Raw genomic sequence first — 16,817 nt, 5'->3', positions numbered from 1 at the left:
AAGAAATCATATGTACTTTAATGCAGCAAAATTAATTTTAAAACAGTGAAAATGGTTGGAAAATACCTACGGGCACCAAATATGAAACTGTATATGCAAATTTCACACGCACACACAGTTAAAATTACTAAACCGCATTCATGACACAAAACTGAGAGTGCAGAAAAACTCAATGCTAGCGCGAACGGTGGTTTACTGTTAACTGTTTCCTGTTTCTGCACCAGCTTTTTGTTACAGACTGTGCTTCAGTACAGTAACACAGCACCAGCACTGCCGCTGCCTGCCTCTGCTCCACTGACACTCTCCCGTGTGCTCCTCACTCACATCCCCCTCAGGGTCTCTGACGAGCTGCGCCCCTGTCCCTGCGCCCCTGTCCCGTCTCTTAATGTCTGAATGTCCCAGGGTCCAGTCTTGGTCTTCAGCTCTCTCATGCCCCTGGTGATTTTACTATGCCCTGACGCTTTCAGGCATATCAGGTCTGACATGCCCCAGTGCAGACTCTTACTTCCTCTCCCAAACTTGCTCCTCCCACCCTCCTTCACATCTCAGTCACGCCAACTCCATTCTTCTAGTTCTTAAGGACAAAACCTTAGTAATCCTTGACTTCTCTTTTCCTCCGTATCCAGTCGGCAAATTTCTTCAGCTCTACTTTGAAAACTCCGAACACTTCTTATCCTCTCTTCAGTTAACCCGTGGTCCAAGTCACCATCAACTCCTTCTGTCTGCCCTTGCCTCACTGTTAGCCTTTTCTTAAGACAGTACTCAAAGTTTTCCTGTTGAAACAGATTACATAGCGTACACCCCTTGAGGGCACTGTATTTCACTCAAACTTCTGACAAAGGTCTACCAGGCCCTCTCTGATATGGCCCTTAGTTATCTCTTCTATGACGTCTTCTATCATTTCCCCCTTGTCTATTTATTTCAACCACACTGATCTCCTTGCTGCTCCTCAAGCCTGCAGACATATTCCTGTCTTAAGCCCTGAACCTGTTATTTCCTCTTCTCCCCAGTTCTTGGCCTACTCACTACCCCACTTTATCACCCTTCCACATTCTCCATGCCCTGCTTCAGTTTTCTTCATCGCACTTATTACAGTTGACACATTAGATATTTTTCTATTTGTTTTATTGTTCCTTGTTGCTCCCCATACCACTACATTATAAGCTTTCTTAAAGGCAAAAGATGTTTGTCTGCCTCATTCACTACGGTTATTCCCAACAGCGGAAACACAGCCTGAACACTGCAAACAGTCAGTATATAGCTGAATGAATCCAGGCTGTGCCAAAAACAAAAGGTAAGAAAAGTACAAAAATATTTCAAGAAAGTAAGCTATATAATAAGCTTATCTTCTATGCCTATGTGCCTGTTCCTACATGATTACAAAGGTTTCTGATTAGCAACTTTTCCACTCTGAACAAAAGAGAACCATTTCCTTGTCTCTACATAAATCTAAACACAGAGAGAGAGAAACATGGAGTGGAGGGGCTGAAGAGTGGTTATATTTTGATGTAAAAAATTACATTCAACACTTTCTATTTCTCATTAAGTGAAAAAGTAAATTAATCTTATGTTAATATAGCTTATACTTTCTTATTCTACTATACCCCAACCACACAAGCTTTTATACATACATAATTCTACATATAAAACAACCTGAAATAGCCAAAAATTATGTTAAGGTGCTTCTGTAATTTACCGTTAATTTACAGTTTCTTCTAAATCATTAGAAGAATTTCTTCTAAATTTACAGTTTCTTCTTTAATTTAAAGTTTCTTCTAAATCATTATATAAACAGTTCATATGGAGAAAAAGTTAAAATAATGAATTTATCCATTAAATCAAAAGGACATTCGGAGCAGTATTTAACTGTTGGGAGCAGAAATGACAAATATGCCAAAATCTGAATACCTTCAAAAATTCCGAGATACAATCTGTTAACTGTTTGTGGCCTTGGATATTTAACTCCAGTTCATAAAATTTTGATAAAAGCTTAGATTCTCTGCCACACTGGTTGCAGCTATAATAAAGCAGAGCAAGAACATTATGATTAGAGTGGGAAAAGCAATAAGGTTTTACTGTTCTATAACCTGAAGATACAGAAAGAAACATTACCTTAATTCTTTCACTGACATTTTCTACACTATGTATACTCAAAAAATAAAACAAAGTGATTGATGAGGCCATGCATTTTATGATTAGGAAAATGTTCAAGAGTTATTTTACTTTTGGTATCGAGTAGGCTCCAATTTTACTCTTGTCAGCTCACACCACAGCCATAAAATAAACAGCAAGAGCTCAACCAGACAGTTTCCAACACCTGCATAGGTTCAATTGCAATTATCAGGTCAGTTGTTTACCTGTTCCCATAGAAACATATTACTATAAATATCTCAGGTCCCATGATAAGCCACTAAAGCCATAACGCGGACCTGAAGTCAAAATTACAAAACACATAAGCAACCACCTCAGAATAAAACGCATCATGAGAAAGTGGAAACACACTTACACAGTTACATAAGCATATTCCCCACAGAACTGCTGTTGGACAATGTTCCTCACATCGGGATTCTTTTGTTTAGACAAAGTATCTTCCAAAAGAGACATAAAGAGCTTTGAAAATTCTTGGGCATCCTACAATACAGGTTTGAGTTAATTAAAAAAACAAAAAAACATACCTTGCTTTTCAATTTCTGCTACAAACAGTAGTAAGTAAAATAACCCAGAAGCTGTCTGTACTTAGAACTTAAAATTTCTGAAAAAGGACGACAGCCATGTTGAATCCATTTTGTGCCCACATATGAATTTTCAGAAATGGAATCAAGGAAAATGTGTAATATGCTAAGCAGTAAATAAACACTCTAACTCAAAACAGAGGAAAATTAATTTTTTAAAATTCCTTCATTTCTTTCTATAATGATTAAAAGGAATGCTTTTTATATTAAAAAATAATAATAATTTAAAGAAAAGTTCTTACCTGCTGTTGCCCTGTGTCCAAGCCCAAGGCTTTCACAAATCCTGACGGGTCAATGTATCGCCTATTACTATTTTGTAACAAGGCAAATAAGTACTGGAGATGCTCACAAATCGTTTGAGGCTCATAATCTATTAAAGAAATGTTTGTTTTTAAAAAACTGCTATTTAAAAAAAATATGTACACCTCGTCACATGAGGACATAATTAAAAAAACCTTATATCCAAACTAAATTAGTGTTTTATTACATTTTTTTTAAACTTTCAAAGAAATTAGTAACCACATCTTTTGGAAGTAATGAGGCAACCTTGGCTGTCCATATACATCCCCTAAAGGCAAGGGCCTACCCTCGTCACAATAATGATCATGACTACAGTTTCTAGAGTATCAAATCCCACCAAAACTTCCAATCCAATAAAAGTCATATACCATATTTACTATTTGCCAAATACTTTAATATAACCCCCATTCATGTGAACTTGCCACAGAGCAAATGATACATTGATTCAAATCTGAATGAACAACAGAACAATTTACTGGTAAGAATCCTAAAATTTAGTTTCACGTTTTAATGAGTTGCGGAAAGAAAGTGAAGTTACTCAGTTGTGTCCGACTATTTGCGACCCCACGGATTGCAGCCTACCAGGCTTCTCCGTCCGTGGGATTTTCTAGGCAACAGTACGGAGTGGGTTGTCGTTTCCTTCTCCAGGGGATCTTCTTGACCCAGGTCTCGAACCTGGGTCTCCTGCATGGCACGCAGATGCTTTTACCATCTGAGCCACCAGGTAAGTCATCAGTTGGGGGAAGGTGCCTGGAGAATCCCAGCGACAGGGGAGCCTGGTGGGCTGCCGTCTATGGGGTCGCACAGAGTTGGACATGACTGAAGCGACTTAGCAGCAGCAGCAGCATGCAAATAGGAAGCATGGATCAAGAGCCCTAAAAGATCTGAATTTTCCCTTCTGTGTTGCCGGTATCAATTAATTGACTTTCAGCTCCAAATCTACCCTTCTTTGCCTGCTCTGTGCCAACAAAGATGAGCTCTGCAAGGATTCCTCCTTTGCCAGCTAGTGCAAGGTTGACTCTTGTCAGTAGAGGGCGCTGGAGGGCTCCACTGGGCCTCTTGTCAGGCTCTGACCACTCAGCCAGCAGTGATCAACAAACACTCTCTTAATTCATTAAACAGCAACTCCTCTAGTAGTTTCAGTGGGATGCCTCTGGTGGGATACTTCCTCTTAAGTGACTGCCCTGTGAATGACCCGGACACTCTGTGCAGGGGATTCCAAGGCCCAGTAACTTCCTGAGGACCGTTTCCGGCAAGGAAACCCACTGAGCTATCTGTTTCTTTTTGGCCATCCAGTGATGCAAGAGCTGACTCATTCGAAAAGACCCTGATCCTGGGAAAAGATTGAGGGCTGGAGAAGAAGGGGACGACAGAGGATGAGATGGCTGGATGGCATCACCGACTTGATGGGCATGAATTTGAGCAAACTCTGGAAAATAGTGAAGGATAAGGAAGCCTGGCGTGCTGCAGTCCATGAGGCTGCAGAGAGTCAGATATGCCTTAGCAACTGAACAACAGAAGTGAGCTTGGGCAGCGCTTTCTCCAGTGAGGTCTGGACCTCAAAGCTGGTCAGCGGGCCCAACGGCTCCTCCTTGTGCGTTCTTTTTCAGCCCTAGAGTTGGTGGCTGCTCCCCTATCTGCTATGTCTGTGTTTTTCAAGTCACCCCGAATTCTTGCTAACCAATTCCCCTATTACTGTAATTTCCTGTTAATAATTCTTTGTTCAAGTCTTTGTGTAGTTTCTGTCTCCTGACTGGTCTGAAGGGTCTCTTACTACTGATTGTGATTCATCCATTGTGAAAAGGAAGTCAACATTTCATTTGTAAAATAAAGATAGAAATCTTACTTCCTGGGGGTGCAGGGACTTTACAGGATATTAAAAGCTATTCAAGTAAGTCTATATCAACTCCAAATGTCTTATTTTACAGGTTATATCCTACCTGAGATCTTAAATACTTATCCTGTGATGGTTTTCCTATCTGTAAAATAAGGCAAGAATGGGGCTGGGACTAGAACTTAGGTCCCATCATTTCCAACCCAAAGCTTTCTCACTACATTGCACTGAGTCTGTTAACAGGACCCAGAAATGGACACTCTTATCAAAGAACAAGGTTAAGGACTTTGATGGAATATTAAAATCTAAGTGTTTAGAAATTAAAACAAAACAAAAACAAAAACACAGTCCTAACGGAAGTCAACTCTGAATATTTATTGGAAGGACTGATGCTGAAGCTCCAGCACTGGTCATCCGGCCATCTGATGAGGAGAGCCGACTCACTGGAAAAGACCCTGATGCTGGGAAAGCGTGAAGGCAAGAGGACAAGGGGACCACAGAGGACGAGATGGTTGGATGGCATATCACTGACTCAGTGGACATGAGCAAACTCTGGGAGATGGTGAAGGACGGGCAAGCCTGGCGTGCTGCAGCGCATGGGGCTGTAAAGCGTCGGACACAACTGAAGCACTAAACAGCAACAAGTGCTTAGAAATTTTAAAAAAAATCACATCTTTCGAAGACACATATTAAAACCACAATTCCCAAAGGAGTCTGTGGTACATTATTCTACAAAATAGAAATTTAGTGTCCACTTGTTATTAGCAAATTTATATTTACCAATATAAATTTCTCATTGGTAAATTTATATTTCAGCAAAAACAATGCTAAAAATTAAAAGGGATCCATTTTCCATTACTCATCCTTTACATACACTCATTCTTTACCTTCTGTACCATTAATCTAGATTTACGTATTCAGAACTATAGCTTTTGGGAAACAAACAAGAATTTTTAAGCACTGTTTTGAAGCAAAGATTACTATTAACAAGGACTAAAACTATTACTGTTGTCTAAAGAGCAGCAAGAAGGAAGATGTGGGGCTTAGGAATTCTATTTTTTCTCTTTCAGAGTCAAAGGCAAGGGCCACGAGCCCAAATCAGATCACATAAATGACAGTACCGGATTTACAGAGTCAAAAAAGTTCCCAACTTGGAGCTTTTACACTGTATCATCTCAGAGAAAAACCTCTAAATAGACATATTAATTAGGAATAACAATCCACATATTATGCAGGAAAAAAAACTAAATAATTCCACTAACTAATAATAATTCCAGGAACAGTTTGAAACTGGTTTCTAGATTTGCAACAAGTGTACTCACATTATTAGTGTCTTGCTTTGCCAAGGTTGGTTAATCTTAATTTTAGAGGGTATTTTGTAAGTCAGCCTATTTGAGAATCAAAACAAAAGGCTGTGGTTACACTGAAGTATTTATTAAGCCTCTCAAACCAGGCAGAAGAGTAACCCTGTCTGTTTTATTGACTGATTTCTATCAAGCACTAGAATTTAATGGACTGCAATCACAGTGTATTACAGCGAAAACTGGTAGCTCAGGTTTCCTGTCTCTCGATGGTTGGCTCAAAGTGGTCTAGCTGGCAATCAGCTCAGGGGTGAGGCCTGCCCACACCCATCCCCACTCACCTTTTTCTTCTTGGATGCCATCTCCCATCATGTAGTCAGTACAGGTGCTTGGACATAAGTAGAGCGCCTGCCGAAGCTCCAGGTTAAGAAACCACACTTGGAGAAAAGTGTTGACGTAACAAGTGGCTCCAAGGTTAGTGAGGCCCACAAACGAGTTCTATGGATACGAAAAGTATACAGTCATAAAATCAACTTTCTCCTGAAATAAAAAAATTACGCCAAGTGCTTTTAAGATTTCATCTAAAATGTGTTGAACTGTCTCAATCCTATAAGCCTCTCTCGGGAAAGGTTAAGGGACAGCGGTCTTGAAAGCCCACGTGGGCTGACTACAGGAGTGGTGAAAGACTCAGGACAGCAGCACCGCCCGCCACCAGCCTCCAGCCACCTAGACCTGTAACTCGGGAGCCGTGAGCTCCAGGAAACATCAGTGTGAAGACGTGTTACACAGGTTCTTCCTAAGAGGTCAGAAGGACAGAAGTGAAACTTTCAGATAAATTACTTTGTATCCTACAGATCTGAGAGATTTGGGGGCGGCGGGTGGTAAGAGCAAGTTTGTTGTTTAGTCGCTGAGTTGTATCCGACTCTTGTGACCCCATGGACTGTAGCCTGCCAGGCTCCTCTGTCCATGGGATTTTTCCAGGGAAGAATACTGGAGTGAATTGCCATTTCTTTCTCCAGGGAATCCTCCCAACCCAGCGATCAAACCATGTCTTTGGCATTGCAGGCGGATTCTTTACTGAGCCACCTGGGAAGCCTCTAGAAGAAGGTAGTTACAACTTTTTTCAAAGATAAGGCTGAGAATTCTGAAACTTACAAAGAATCATTCTTTTTAAGAGAGAAAATACCTATACGGGTGACTGTATTGTAAACGCCAAGCTTTATGATTAATATTAATGTATATTACAAAAAAAAGTAGAACTAGCCGTTGTAACATGTAAAAATATAAGCCCAAGGAGGCCAAATCACATCACTATGGGAGCTTGTTCTCTGGACTTACCGCCTCCTTTAAAGAGACTAAAAAGAGCTCTGCTCTAAGTAAAACATGCTACATTAAAGCGAACACAGAATCAGCACTGAGCTAAAACTATTCTTAAAAGTTCACTGTATTACCTATAGCTACCTGCACATCATTAAGAACTGCTCCAATTCAAGTGAACACAGCACACAGGAATACCATATGGAAATCTCTTACAAAGCGCTGGCTTACCTTTTTTCTCCTCTCACAGTTGGGGTCATCAATGTTATGAAAACTATTTTCATCTATTTCTCCTAACCAAATGTGTTCACCAATCCCAACCAAGCAATTTGGATTTCCTTTGCAGTTTCGTCTATGAAAAAAAATTGTATAATTAAAAATACCACAGTTTCATGATAAGACACATGCAAATTAAAACTATATAATTTGAAAAAGAAAAACTATAATGATACTATTTTTTAAAAAATTCTATTTCTCATCTATTAGATTAGCAAAACGGAAAAAGCATAGTATCACATGTGGTTTGTGACGCTCTGGGGAAAGAGAATCCATTCACTCTGATGAGAATGCAAACTGGCAGGACTCTTACAGAGGGGAATTTCACAGCTGCTAACAAAGCGCTGCACACACCCCTACTCACCGTCCTGTCCATTTCACTTCCAAGAATTCACCTGAAGACGCATCTCCAGCAGTGCAGAAACACGTGCACTAGCTTATCCATCACAACACTGCTTTTAAACGACCAAATACAGGCAATGCGGCACCCCCGCACGGTGGAGGGCGGCGCAACCACGAGAGCAAGACCACGTGGCGGTCTCCAGGCAACGAGGCAGAGGGCCTCCAGGTACCGAGCAAGTGAAGCGCGTTTGCAAAAGAGTTACCTACAGCGCGCTGCTCTGTAGTGTAAGAAAGATGGGGAACTAAAACATGTATGCATCTGCTCGCTGGAACACAAAAGAAAACACACGTGTACACATATGCATAACAATCACTCTGTTGTACAGCAATAATCGACACATTTGATATCAACTGTAGCTCAATTTAAAAAAATAATAGTAAATCAGAGACTAGTGAAAGCGGTCACCTAAAGAGCATGAGAGGAATTAAGACGGAAAAAAAAAAGAGGTGTGTGATCCTTTCCTGAACATACTGTTCCATACATTGCTCAATTCTGGGGGCCATGTGAATGTTATACACAAATCAGGAAGGCTGGAAGGAACTCTAAGATTAGCACCAACAGTAACATATTTTAGTTGAGTAACACACACTGAAAGGAAGAAGATGGGGCACTACCCAAGTAACTTGAACTCAAGTCATCAGCAAGTTCATTTAGCAGTGTCAGGATCAAGATACAGGGAAGAAAACAATGAACAACCCTTTTCAAAGATACACAGCTTAACAAATCTGAAACTTTCTATGCATTCTGCAGTTGAACAAATAAGTAAATATATATTGAGGATGAAGGGAACCAAGTTTCGGAGAGGAAAGTTACAAATGAGAGGAAGAGTAAAATGAACCCTACAGTGTTTATTAGGAATAATAGGTTTAAATCTAAATCCATACGGGTCCTAACACGTATGAACAGGTAGATTAGTGCCGCGAGAAAAAATACAAGACAGCAGTGATTTGAATTCAGATAAATTATATATTCATATTTTTAAAGTATTTTTTATTTGTCGGAAATTTGGATTTAATTGGGCAGCCTAAACTAGACAGCCTTTTTGTCAGCCGAGGACCTAAGAGCAATAACATGAACACAGCCAGCAACCAGATCTTAACTTCTAAATATTCCCCAATGGAAGAACCCAGGGCTCCTGGGAGAAAGAGTCAATTTGAAGGCTGGGCAGGGAAAGTACAAGATATACATGGACATATTGCAGTGCCCCCTAAGTAAGGATGTACTCAAAGAGTGAGGGGGACATGTTAAAAGGAAGAGCTTGGATGGGGCTCCCAGTGCCCAAATCTGGAACAACTTGAGCAACAAAATGACTGGCTTACAATCTGCTCTGTAATACAGGAATTCACTGCATCTTGCTGCAGATGGTGACTGCAATCATGAAAATTAAAAGACGCTTGCTCCTTGGAAGAAAATCTATGACCAGCCTAGACAGCATATTAAAAAGCAGAGACATTACTTTGCCAACAAAAATCCATCTAGTCAAAGCTATGGTTTTTCCAGTAGTCATGTATGGATGTGAGAGTTGGACTATAAAGAAAGCTGAGTGCCGAAGAATTGACGCTTTTGACCTGTGGTTGGAGAAGACTCTTGAGAGTCCCTTGGACTGCAAGGAGAGCCAAACAGTCCATCCTGAAGGAAATCAGTCCTGAATATTCACTGGAAGGACTGATGCTGAAGCTGAAACTGCAATACTTTGGCCACCAAGATGTGAAGAGCTGACTCACTGGAAAAGACCCTAATGCTGGGAAAGATTGAAGGCGGGAGGAGAAGGGGACGACAGGGGATGAAATGGTTGGATGGCATCACCGACTCAATGGACATGAGTTTGAGGAACCTCCGGGAATTGGCAGTGGACAAGGAAGCCTGGCGTGCTGCAGACCATGGGGTCGCAAAGAGTCGGACACGATGGTGTGCTGCAGACCATGGGGTCGCAAAGAGTCGGACACGATGGTGTGCTGCAGACCATGGGGTCGCAAAGAGTCGGACACGACTGAGCGACTGAACTGAAACAAGCAGCACGGCAAGTGCCAAGTACAGACAGCTGGATGAAACCCCCCATAGCAGAAAATCTCTCCCAGTCAGTCTCCAGTGCCCCCAAGCCCCTTTTATCCCCATCAGCTGCAGGCTACAGGTATGCAGGCAGTTGTTGCTATTCAGTCATCCAGTCGTGTCCGACTCTTTCCAACCCCATGGGCTGCAGCACACCACGTCTCTCTGTCCCTCACCATCTTCAGAAGTTTGCCCAAGTTCATGTCCATTGTATCAGTGATGCCATCCAGACATCTCATCCTCTGACGTCCCCTTTTCCTTCTGCCCTCAATCTTCCCCAGCATCACGGACTTTTCCAATGAGTCAGCTGTTCCCATCGGATGACCAAAACATTGGAGTTTCAGCCTCAGCATCAGCCCTTCCATCGAGTAGTTGATTTCCCAAGATGGACTGGTTTGATCTCCTTGCTCTTCAAGGGACTCTCTGGAGTCTTCTCCAACACCACAGTTCAAAAGCATCAAATCTTTGGCGCTCCACCTTCTTTACGGTCCAGCTCTCACAACCGTACGTGACCACTGCCAAGACCATAACGTTGAGTATACAGATCTTTGTCAACAGAGTAGTATCTCTGCTTTTCCACACACTAAGTTTGTCACAGCTTTCCTGCCAAGAAGCAAACGTCTTCTGAGTTCATGGCTGCAGTCTCCCTCCACAGTGATTTCAGAGCCCAAGAAGAGGACATCTGTCACTACTCACACATTTCCCCCCTATTTGCCATGAAGTAACAAGGCCGGATGCCATGATCCTAGTTTTTATAATGTTTAGTTTTACGCCGGCTCTTTCACACTCCTCCTTCACCCTCATCAAGAGGCTCTTTAGTTCTTCTTCACTTTCTGCCATAAGAGTGGTGTCATCCACATATCGGAAGTTGTTGATGTTTCTCCCACCTGTCTTGATTCCAGCTTGTAACTCATCCAGCCCAGCACTTCTCATGATGTGCTCAGCGTATAGATTAAACAAACAGGGTGACAGCAAACAGCCCTGTCATACTCCTTTTTCAACCCTGAACCAACCAGTTGTTCCATACAGGATTCTGTTTCTTCTTGACCTGCATGCATACAGATCTCTTAGGAGACGGGTACGTGGTCTGGTATTCCCATTTCTTTTTTTTTTTTTTATTTTTTATTTTTTAAATTTTAAAATCTTTAATTCTTACATGCATTGGTATTCCCATTTCTAACAGCTTTACACAGTTTATTATGATCCACATAGTCAAAGGCTTTGGCGTAGTCAATGAAACAGAGCTAGAGGCTTTTCTAAAATTCCCTAGCTTTCTCTGTGATCCAATGAATGTTGGGAACTTGACCTCTGGCTCCTCTTCCTTTTCTAAAGCCAGCTTGGACATCTGGAAGTTCTTGGTTCACATAATGCTGAAGCCTAGCATGCAACATTTTAAGCGTGATCTTACTAGCGTGGGAGATGGATGCAACTGTCCGATGGTTAGCACATCCCCTTCACGGATCACGGCCTTGTTGTGGTGCAGGGGCCTGTGTAACTCGATGAAGCTATGAGCCATGCCATGAAGGACCACCCAAGATGGACGGGTAACAGTGGAGAGTTCCGACAAAACATGATCTGCTGGAGGAGGGAATGGCAAACCACCCCAGTATACTTGCCGTTGAGAACCTCACAAACTGTACAAAAGCACAAAAAGATCTGCAGGCAGACGCCAGTTCAATCCCTGGGCTGGGAAGATCCTCGGAGAAGGAAATTGCAACCCACTCCAGTATTCTTGCCTGAAACATCCCATGGACAGAGGAGCATGCCGGGCTACTGTTCATGGGGGTCACAAGAGTTGGACACGACTAAGCGTGTGCGCAGAAGTGGCGTGGGCATCAAGTAGCATCTATCATCCTGTTTGTACCAACTGTCTTATAGCATAAAAACAGCCCACTCTTCTCTTTATTGGCATACAGGAGGCAGATTAAGGAGCCTGAGACACGCGTGTGACCTAGGCACACACGTTTACATGCTTGATGTGTACATACCCTAGCCAGTCGACTCAAAGTTTATAACTTACTAGGACCCTAGAAAGCATCTGGATTTGCTAATGCTGGCCTAAACAGCAAATTTTTCAAGGTCACAAGCATTTCTGATTTCACCTAGGTAGAGTAGCGCCACTCATCTTCTCTGAAACAGTACGTTCTTACAACTCTATAACTATGCCCAGTTATCCTTCTTCCGAGACATCCTTCACTTTGCCTACAGGGGAATCAGGGAAAAGAGAATCACAGAAACAAAGCATGAAGAGCAGTCACTCTGGCGCCCCCCGGCTCTTTCCCTCTCCACCACCTCACGTACTCGCCTGTCAGCGGGCTTCGAGGCTGGGTTTCGTTCTGTGTGGTACATGCCTATCACTCTGTGTGCCTGGTGTCTGCAGCTTCCCCCACCTTCCTTTTTTTTTCAATTTGGGGCTAACTGCTCCTCCATTCCTCTGGTTCCAGCAAGAGCTGCTGAGACGCAGCTCCCATCCAGAACCTAAAAACAACCTCACAAAATATTTAAAAGAAGAACTGAGGGAAGGGAAAAAAACAAAACAATCCCTCTTCAGTGGCAGGCCTTATGGGATGCGTGGGACTTTGGAAGCTCAGTTGTCCCAACATTAAGAAGGAACTCAACATGCTAATTTGCATGAGAAATAGGTGAAAGAGGTTCCCAAATCCCTCCTTAGCTCTTTAGCCCAAGCGTTTCCCTGCCCTTTACTGCTGTTCTGTCTCTAAGTCATGTCAGACTCTTTGCGACCCCATGGACAGCAGCAAGTCAGGCTTCCCTGTCCTTCACCACCTCCTAGAGTTTGCTCAAAGTCACAAACATTGAGTTGGTGATGCCGTCCAACCATCTCATCCTCTGTCATCCCCTCATCCTCCTGCCTTCAGTCTTTCCCAGCATCAGGGTCTTTTCCAATGAGTCAGCTCTTCACATCAGGGGGCCAAAGTACTGGAGCTTCAGCTTCAGCATCAGCCCTTCCAATGAATACTCAGGGTTGATTTCCTTCAGGATTGACTGGTTTGATCTCCTTGCAGTCCAAGGGATTCTCAAGATGTCTCCTCCAGCTCCAGAGTTCAAAAACATCAGTTCTTCGGTGCTCAGCTTTCTCTATGGTCCACCTCTCACATCTATACATGACTACTGGAGAAACCATAGCTTTGACTAGACAGATTTTTGTCAGCGAAGTGATAGGTCTACTTTTGAATATGCTGTCTAGGTTTGTCATAGCTTTTTCTCCAAGGGCCGAGCGTCTTTGAATTTCATGGCTACAGTCACCGTCTGCAGTGATTTCGGAATCCAAGAAAATAGTCTGTCACTGTTTCCCTCTTTTCCCCACCTATTTGCCATGACGTGATGGACCTGGATGCCATCATCTTAATTTTTTCGAATGTTGAATTTTAAGCTAGCTGTTTCACTCTCCTCTTTCACTTTCATCATGAGGCTCTTTAGTTCTTCTTCACTTTCTGCCATAAGGATGGTGTATCTGAGGTTACTGATATTTCTCCCAGCAATCTTGATTCCAGCATGTGCTTCATCCAGCTCAGCATTTCTCATGACGTACTCTGCATATAAGTTAAATAAGCAGGGTGACAATACGCAACCTTGACATACTTCTTTCCCAATCTGGAACCAGTCTGTTGTTCCATGTCCAGTTCTAAGTGTTGCTTCTTGACCTGCATACAGATTTCTCAGGAGGGAGGTATGGTGGTCTGGTATTCCCATCCCCATCGCTTTTTAAAAGTTTCCCAGCTTGTTGTGATCCACACAAAGGCTTTAGCATAGTCAATGAAGCAGAAGTAGACGTCTTTCTTGCCTTTTCTATGATCCAGTAGACGTCAGCAATCTAAGCTCTGGTTCCTCTGCCTTTTCTAAATCCAGCTTGTGCATCTGGAAGTCCTTGGTTCACATACTGTTGAAGCCTGGCTTGGAGGATTTTGAGCGCCACCTTGCTAGCCTGTGAAAGGAGCACAATTGTACAGCAGTTCTTCGGCATTGCCTTTCTTTGGGATTGGAATGAAAGCTGACCTTTTCCAGTCCTGTGGCCACTGCTGAGTTTTCCAAATTTGCTGGCATACTGACTGCAGCATTTAACATCATCTTTAAGGACGTGAAATAACTCAGCTAGAATTCCATTACCTCTACCAGCTTTGTTCTGCCCTGGCGTTGATTTGTTTGTTCAAATCTTTCCTGAATTAAAACAAACACCTCCTTAGATTTAACTGAGGCACTTCCCTTACATGAGGTTAGTTTCAAGTTTCCGGCACCTGTATCTAAAAGCCCTAACAGATATAGACTAATAAATAAAGCTTTTTCTGTTATTAACTCCAAGGGCCAATGTTCATTTCAGCCTGACAGGCCCCCTAGTTCTTTTTTTAAAGTAAGCACATCACGCAGCTTGCAGGATCTTAGTTCCTCTACCAGGGATTGAACCTAGGGCCACAGCAGCACAAATGAGTCCTAACCACTGGACCACCAAATCTCCAATTCTTAAAAAGAGCCTCCTCTAAGCTTTCCTATAAGACCAGTTAACAAACACAGGGGGAATCATCTCAGCTCTGGAAAAATGCAAACTTAAAACAGCCATGAAAAATGTTTTCACTTATAGAATTAGCAAAAAAAAAAAAAAATTGGTGATGAATCAGGGTAAACTGAGAGTCACTGTCTGTCGTGGTTAAACATGACCCTTTTGGGAAAAGATGAGAAAATATCTCAAAATGTAAAATGACACCAACATTTTGTTTCAATACTTTTAGGCACATGTCCACAGAATGTCTGACACTGTGGCAATGAAACAAAATGAAGACTTCTCACAGCTACTTTCTTCCTGGGGCTACGGATACAAGAACACCAAGTGGTTGCAGGAGCAGGCAGGGGGCAGGTTCCCCAAATGATTGGTCTGATACCCTCAGCAACTGGGACATCACCTGCTGTGGTTTTGGCCAATAAACACTTTGGCAGCAACGTAAATGATGGACTGAAGCTGAACAGAGAAACAACGATTTTCCTGGTGAGAGATGAAGTCCTAAACCTATTTGGTGGCAATGCAAGCAAGGGAAGAAAGGTGAATTCAAGCACAGCAATGCAATGAAATCAACAGGACTTGGGAACAGACTAGATGGTGCAGGCAAGAAGGAAAAGGAGACATCTGTAGTGATGTCCAAAACTGTAAAAAAAGGAAACAATTTCTCACAAGTCAAACTGTCCGTGAGGGATAGTTAGGGAGTTTGGGACAGACATGTACAGACTGCGAGAGTCATAATTGGTAACCAAGGATCTACTGTTCAGCACAGGGAACTGTCCTCCATGTTCTGTGGCAAGCCTAGATGGCAGGGGAGTTTGGAGGAGAATGGACACGTTGCATATATATGGTTGAATGTATACATGTATATGTATCCCTTTGCTGTCTACCTGAAACTATCACAATATTTTTAATCAGCTATATCCCAATACAAAATAAAAAGTGTAGAAAAATTAGTAAAGTTGAGTTATATTATTTGAAAAACCAACTGTAAAGTGGTAACAAACAAACAAAGTAGGCTAAGAACCTAGGGGTACGAACGCTTTAAGCCCCTTCTACACTCACTGCAGGTTAAGAGTGGCAGTTTGGGTTGTTTCCACAGGTCTCCAACAATCTGTCATTTAGAAGTACACCTTCCAGCAGAGTGGACAGAAATCAGTAGTCAGTGAACACCCAGTCGCTGTGCAGTTCAGAGAAAATCCTTCATCTGGATGGGAGTGGAAGGCGGAGATCTTGCTCTCTGCGTGACCACTTAAAGAGTTATTATCGCTGTTTTTCTCCCTCAACACCTTTTAGTTTCTTGGCTCTTTGGCTTCGTTTCACACCCAGCCCAGGGAGAAATCAATGAAGAACGGCAACAAGCCAACTCTCCTGCTTCCGGGGAAGACCCCTGACCACACCAAAGCTTTGCCTAACACAGCGCCAGATTCTGGAAAGTGATTTGTGTACGTGTACACAAACACACACATGCAGAGAACAGGTTAGACAAATATTACTGAAATGATTCCAATAATAACCACTGACTGAATTGTCCTTGAAAATTTCAAATCGTCTCTAACTGTGAATGTCTCCACTCTTACCAGAATGGTGGTTGCTTAGGATTAGTGAGGTCCAGGAACTCCCTTCCAAACTAGTCCTCTCTAACCAAGCACATTCTTGTCCCTCTTTCATTTTATTTCATAATCACGAAACAGTCTCTCGTCAGATGTCAACAAGGAAGGAGGAATTCAGAAGCCTCCCCATCTTTTGACAGGTGGGCGAGGGGAGAGGCTACAGCAAGTCACTGCCTAACTTCAAGCCCTTTCCAGAACTCTGGTGGCTGACTCAACATTCCCTGGTTCCTCGCGTCCTATGTGCTAGTCGAAAGAAGACAAAACCAACCCCCTGCCATGATTCAGCTCACAGAAAAAAGTCCCCATTTCCTCATTTATAAAACAAGGGGGATGGAATTAGATGAACACTAAAATTGTCTAATCTTTTTTAATTTGGATCCCCATAGAAGGCCACGTTTATAAAAACACTTAAGTACATGAGACAGTAAGACTATTCTGCCCTTTCTGCCTCTAGCCAGAAGAGCAGATGATGAAAACAAGGGTAG

General features: G+C 42.4%; 1 protein-coding gene across 4 annotated transcripts in view; it reads right to left on the bottom strand.

Annotated features, from left to right (window-relative positions):
• The window catches only part of USP48 (ubiquitin specific peptidase 48), a 74,888-nt gene that overhangs the window by 44,988 nt on the left and 13,083 nt on the right, over positions 1-16,817 (bottom strand). For all 4 annotated transcript variants that reach the window (XM_069575039.1, XM_069575041.1, XM_069575040.1 and 1 more), the window contains exons 2-6: positions 7,716-7,836; positions 6,509-6,665; positions 2,975-3,102; positions 2,507-2,631; positions 1,909-2,017 (exon numbers count right to left, since the gene is read on the bottom strand). In XM_069575039.1, coding sequence (XP_069431140.1) covers positions 1,909-2,017; positions 2,507-2,631; positions 2,975-3,102; positions 6,509-6,665; positions 7,716-7,836 — 640 coding nt within the window. The remainder of the gene's footprint in view (positions 1-1,908; positions 2,018-2,506; positions 2,632-2,974; positions 3,103-6,508; positions 6,666-7,715; positions 7,837-16,817) is intronic.

Source organism: Ovis canadensis, chromosome 2 (assembly GCF_042477335.2).
Source record: "Ovis canadensis isolate MfBH-ARS-UI-01 breed Bighorn chromosome 2, ARS-UI_OviCan_v2, whole genome shotgun sequence".
NCBI classification, from domain to species: domain Eukaryota; kingdom Metazoa; phylum Chordata; class Mammalia; order Artiodactyla; family Bovidae; genus Ovis; species Ovis canadensis.
This window is presented reverse-complemented; position numbering and strand designations above follow the sequence as displayed.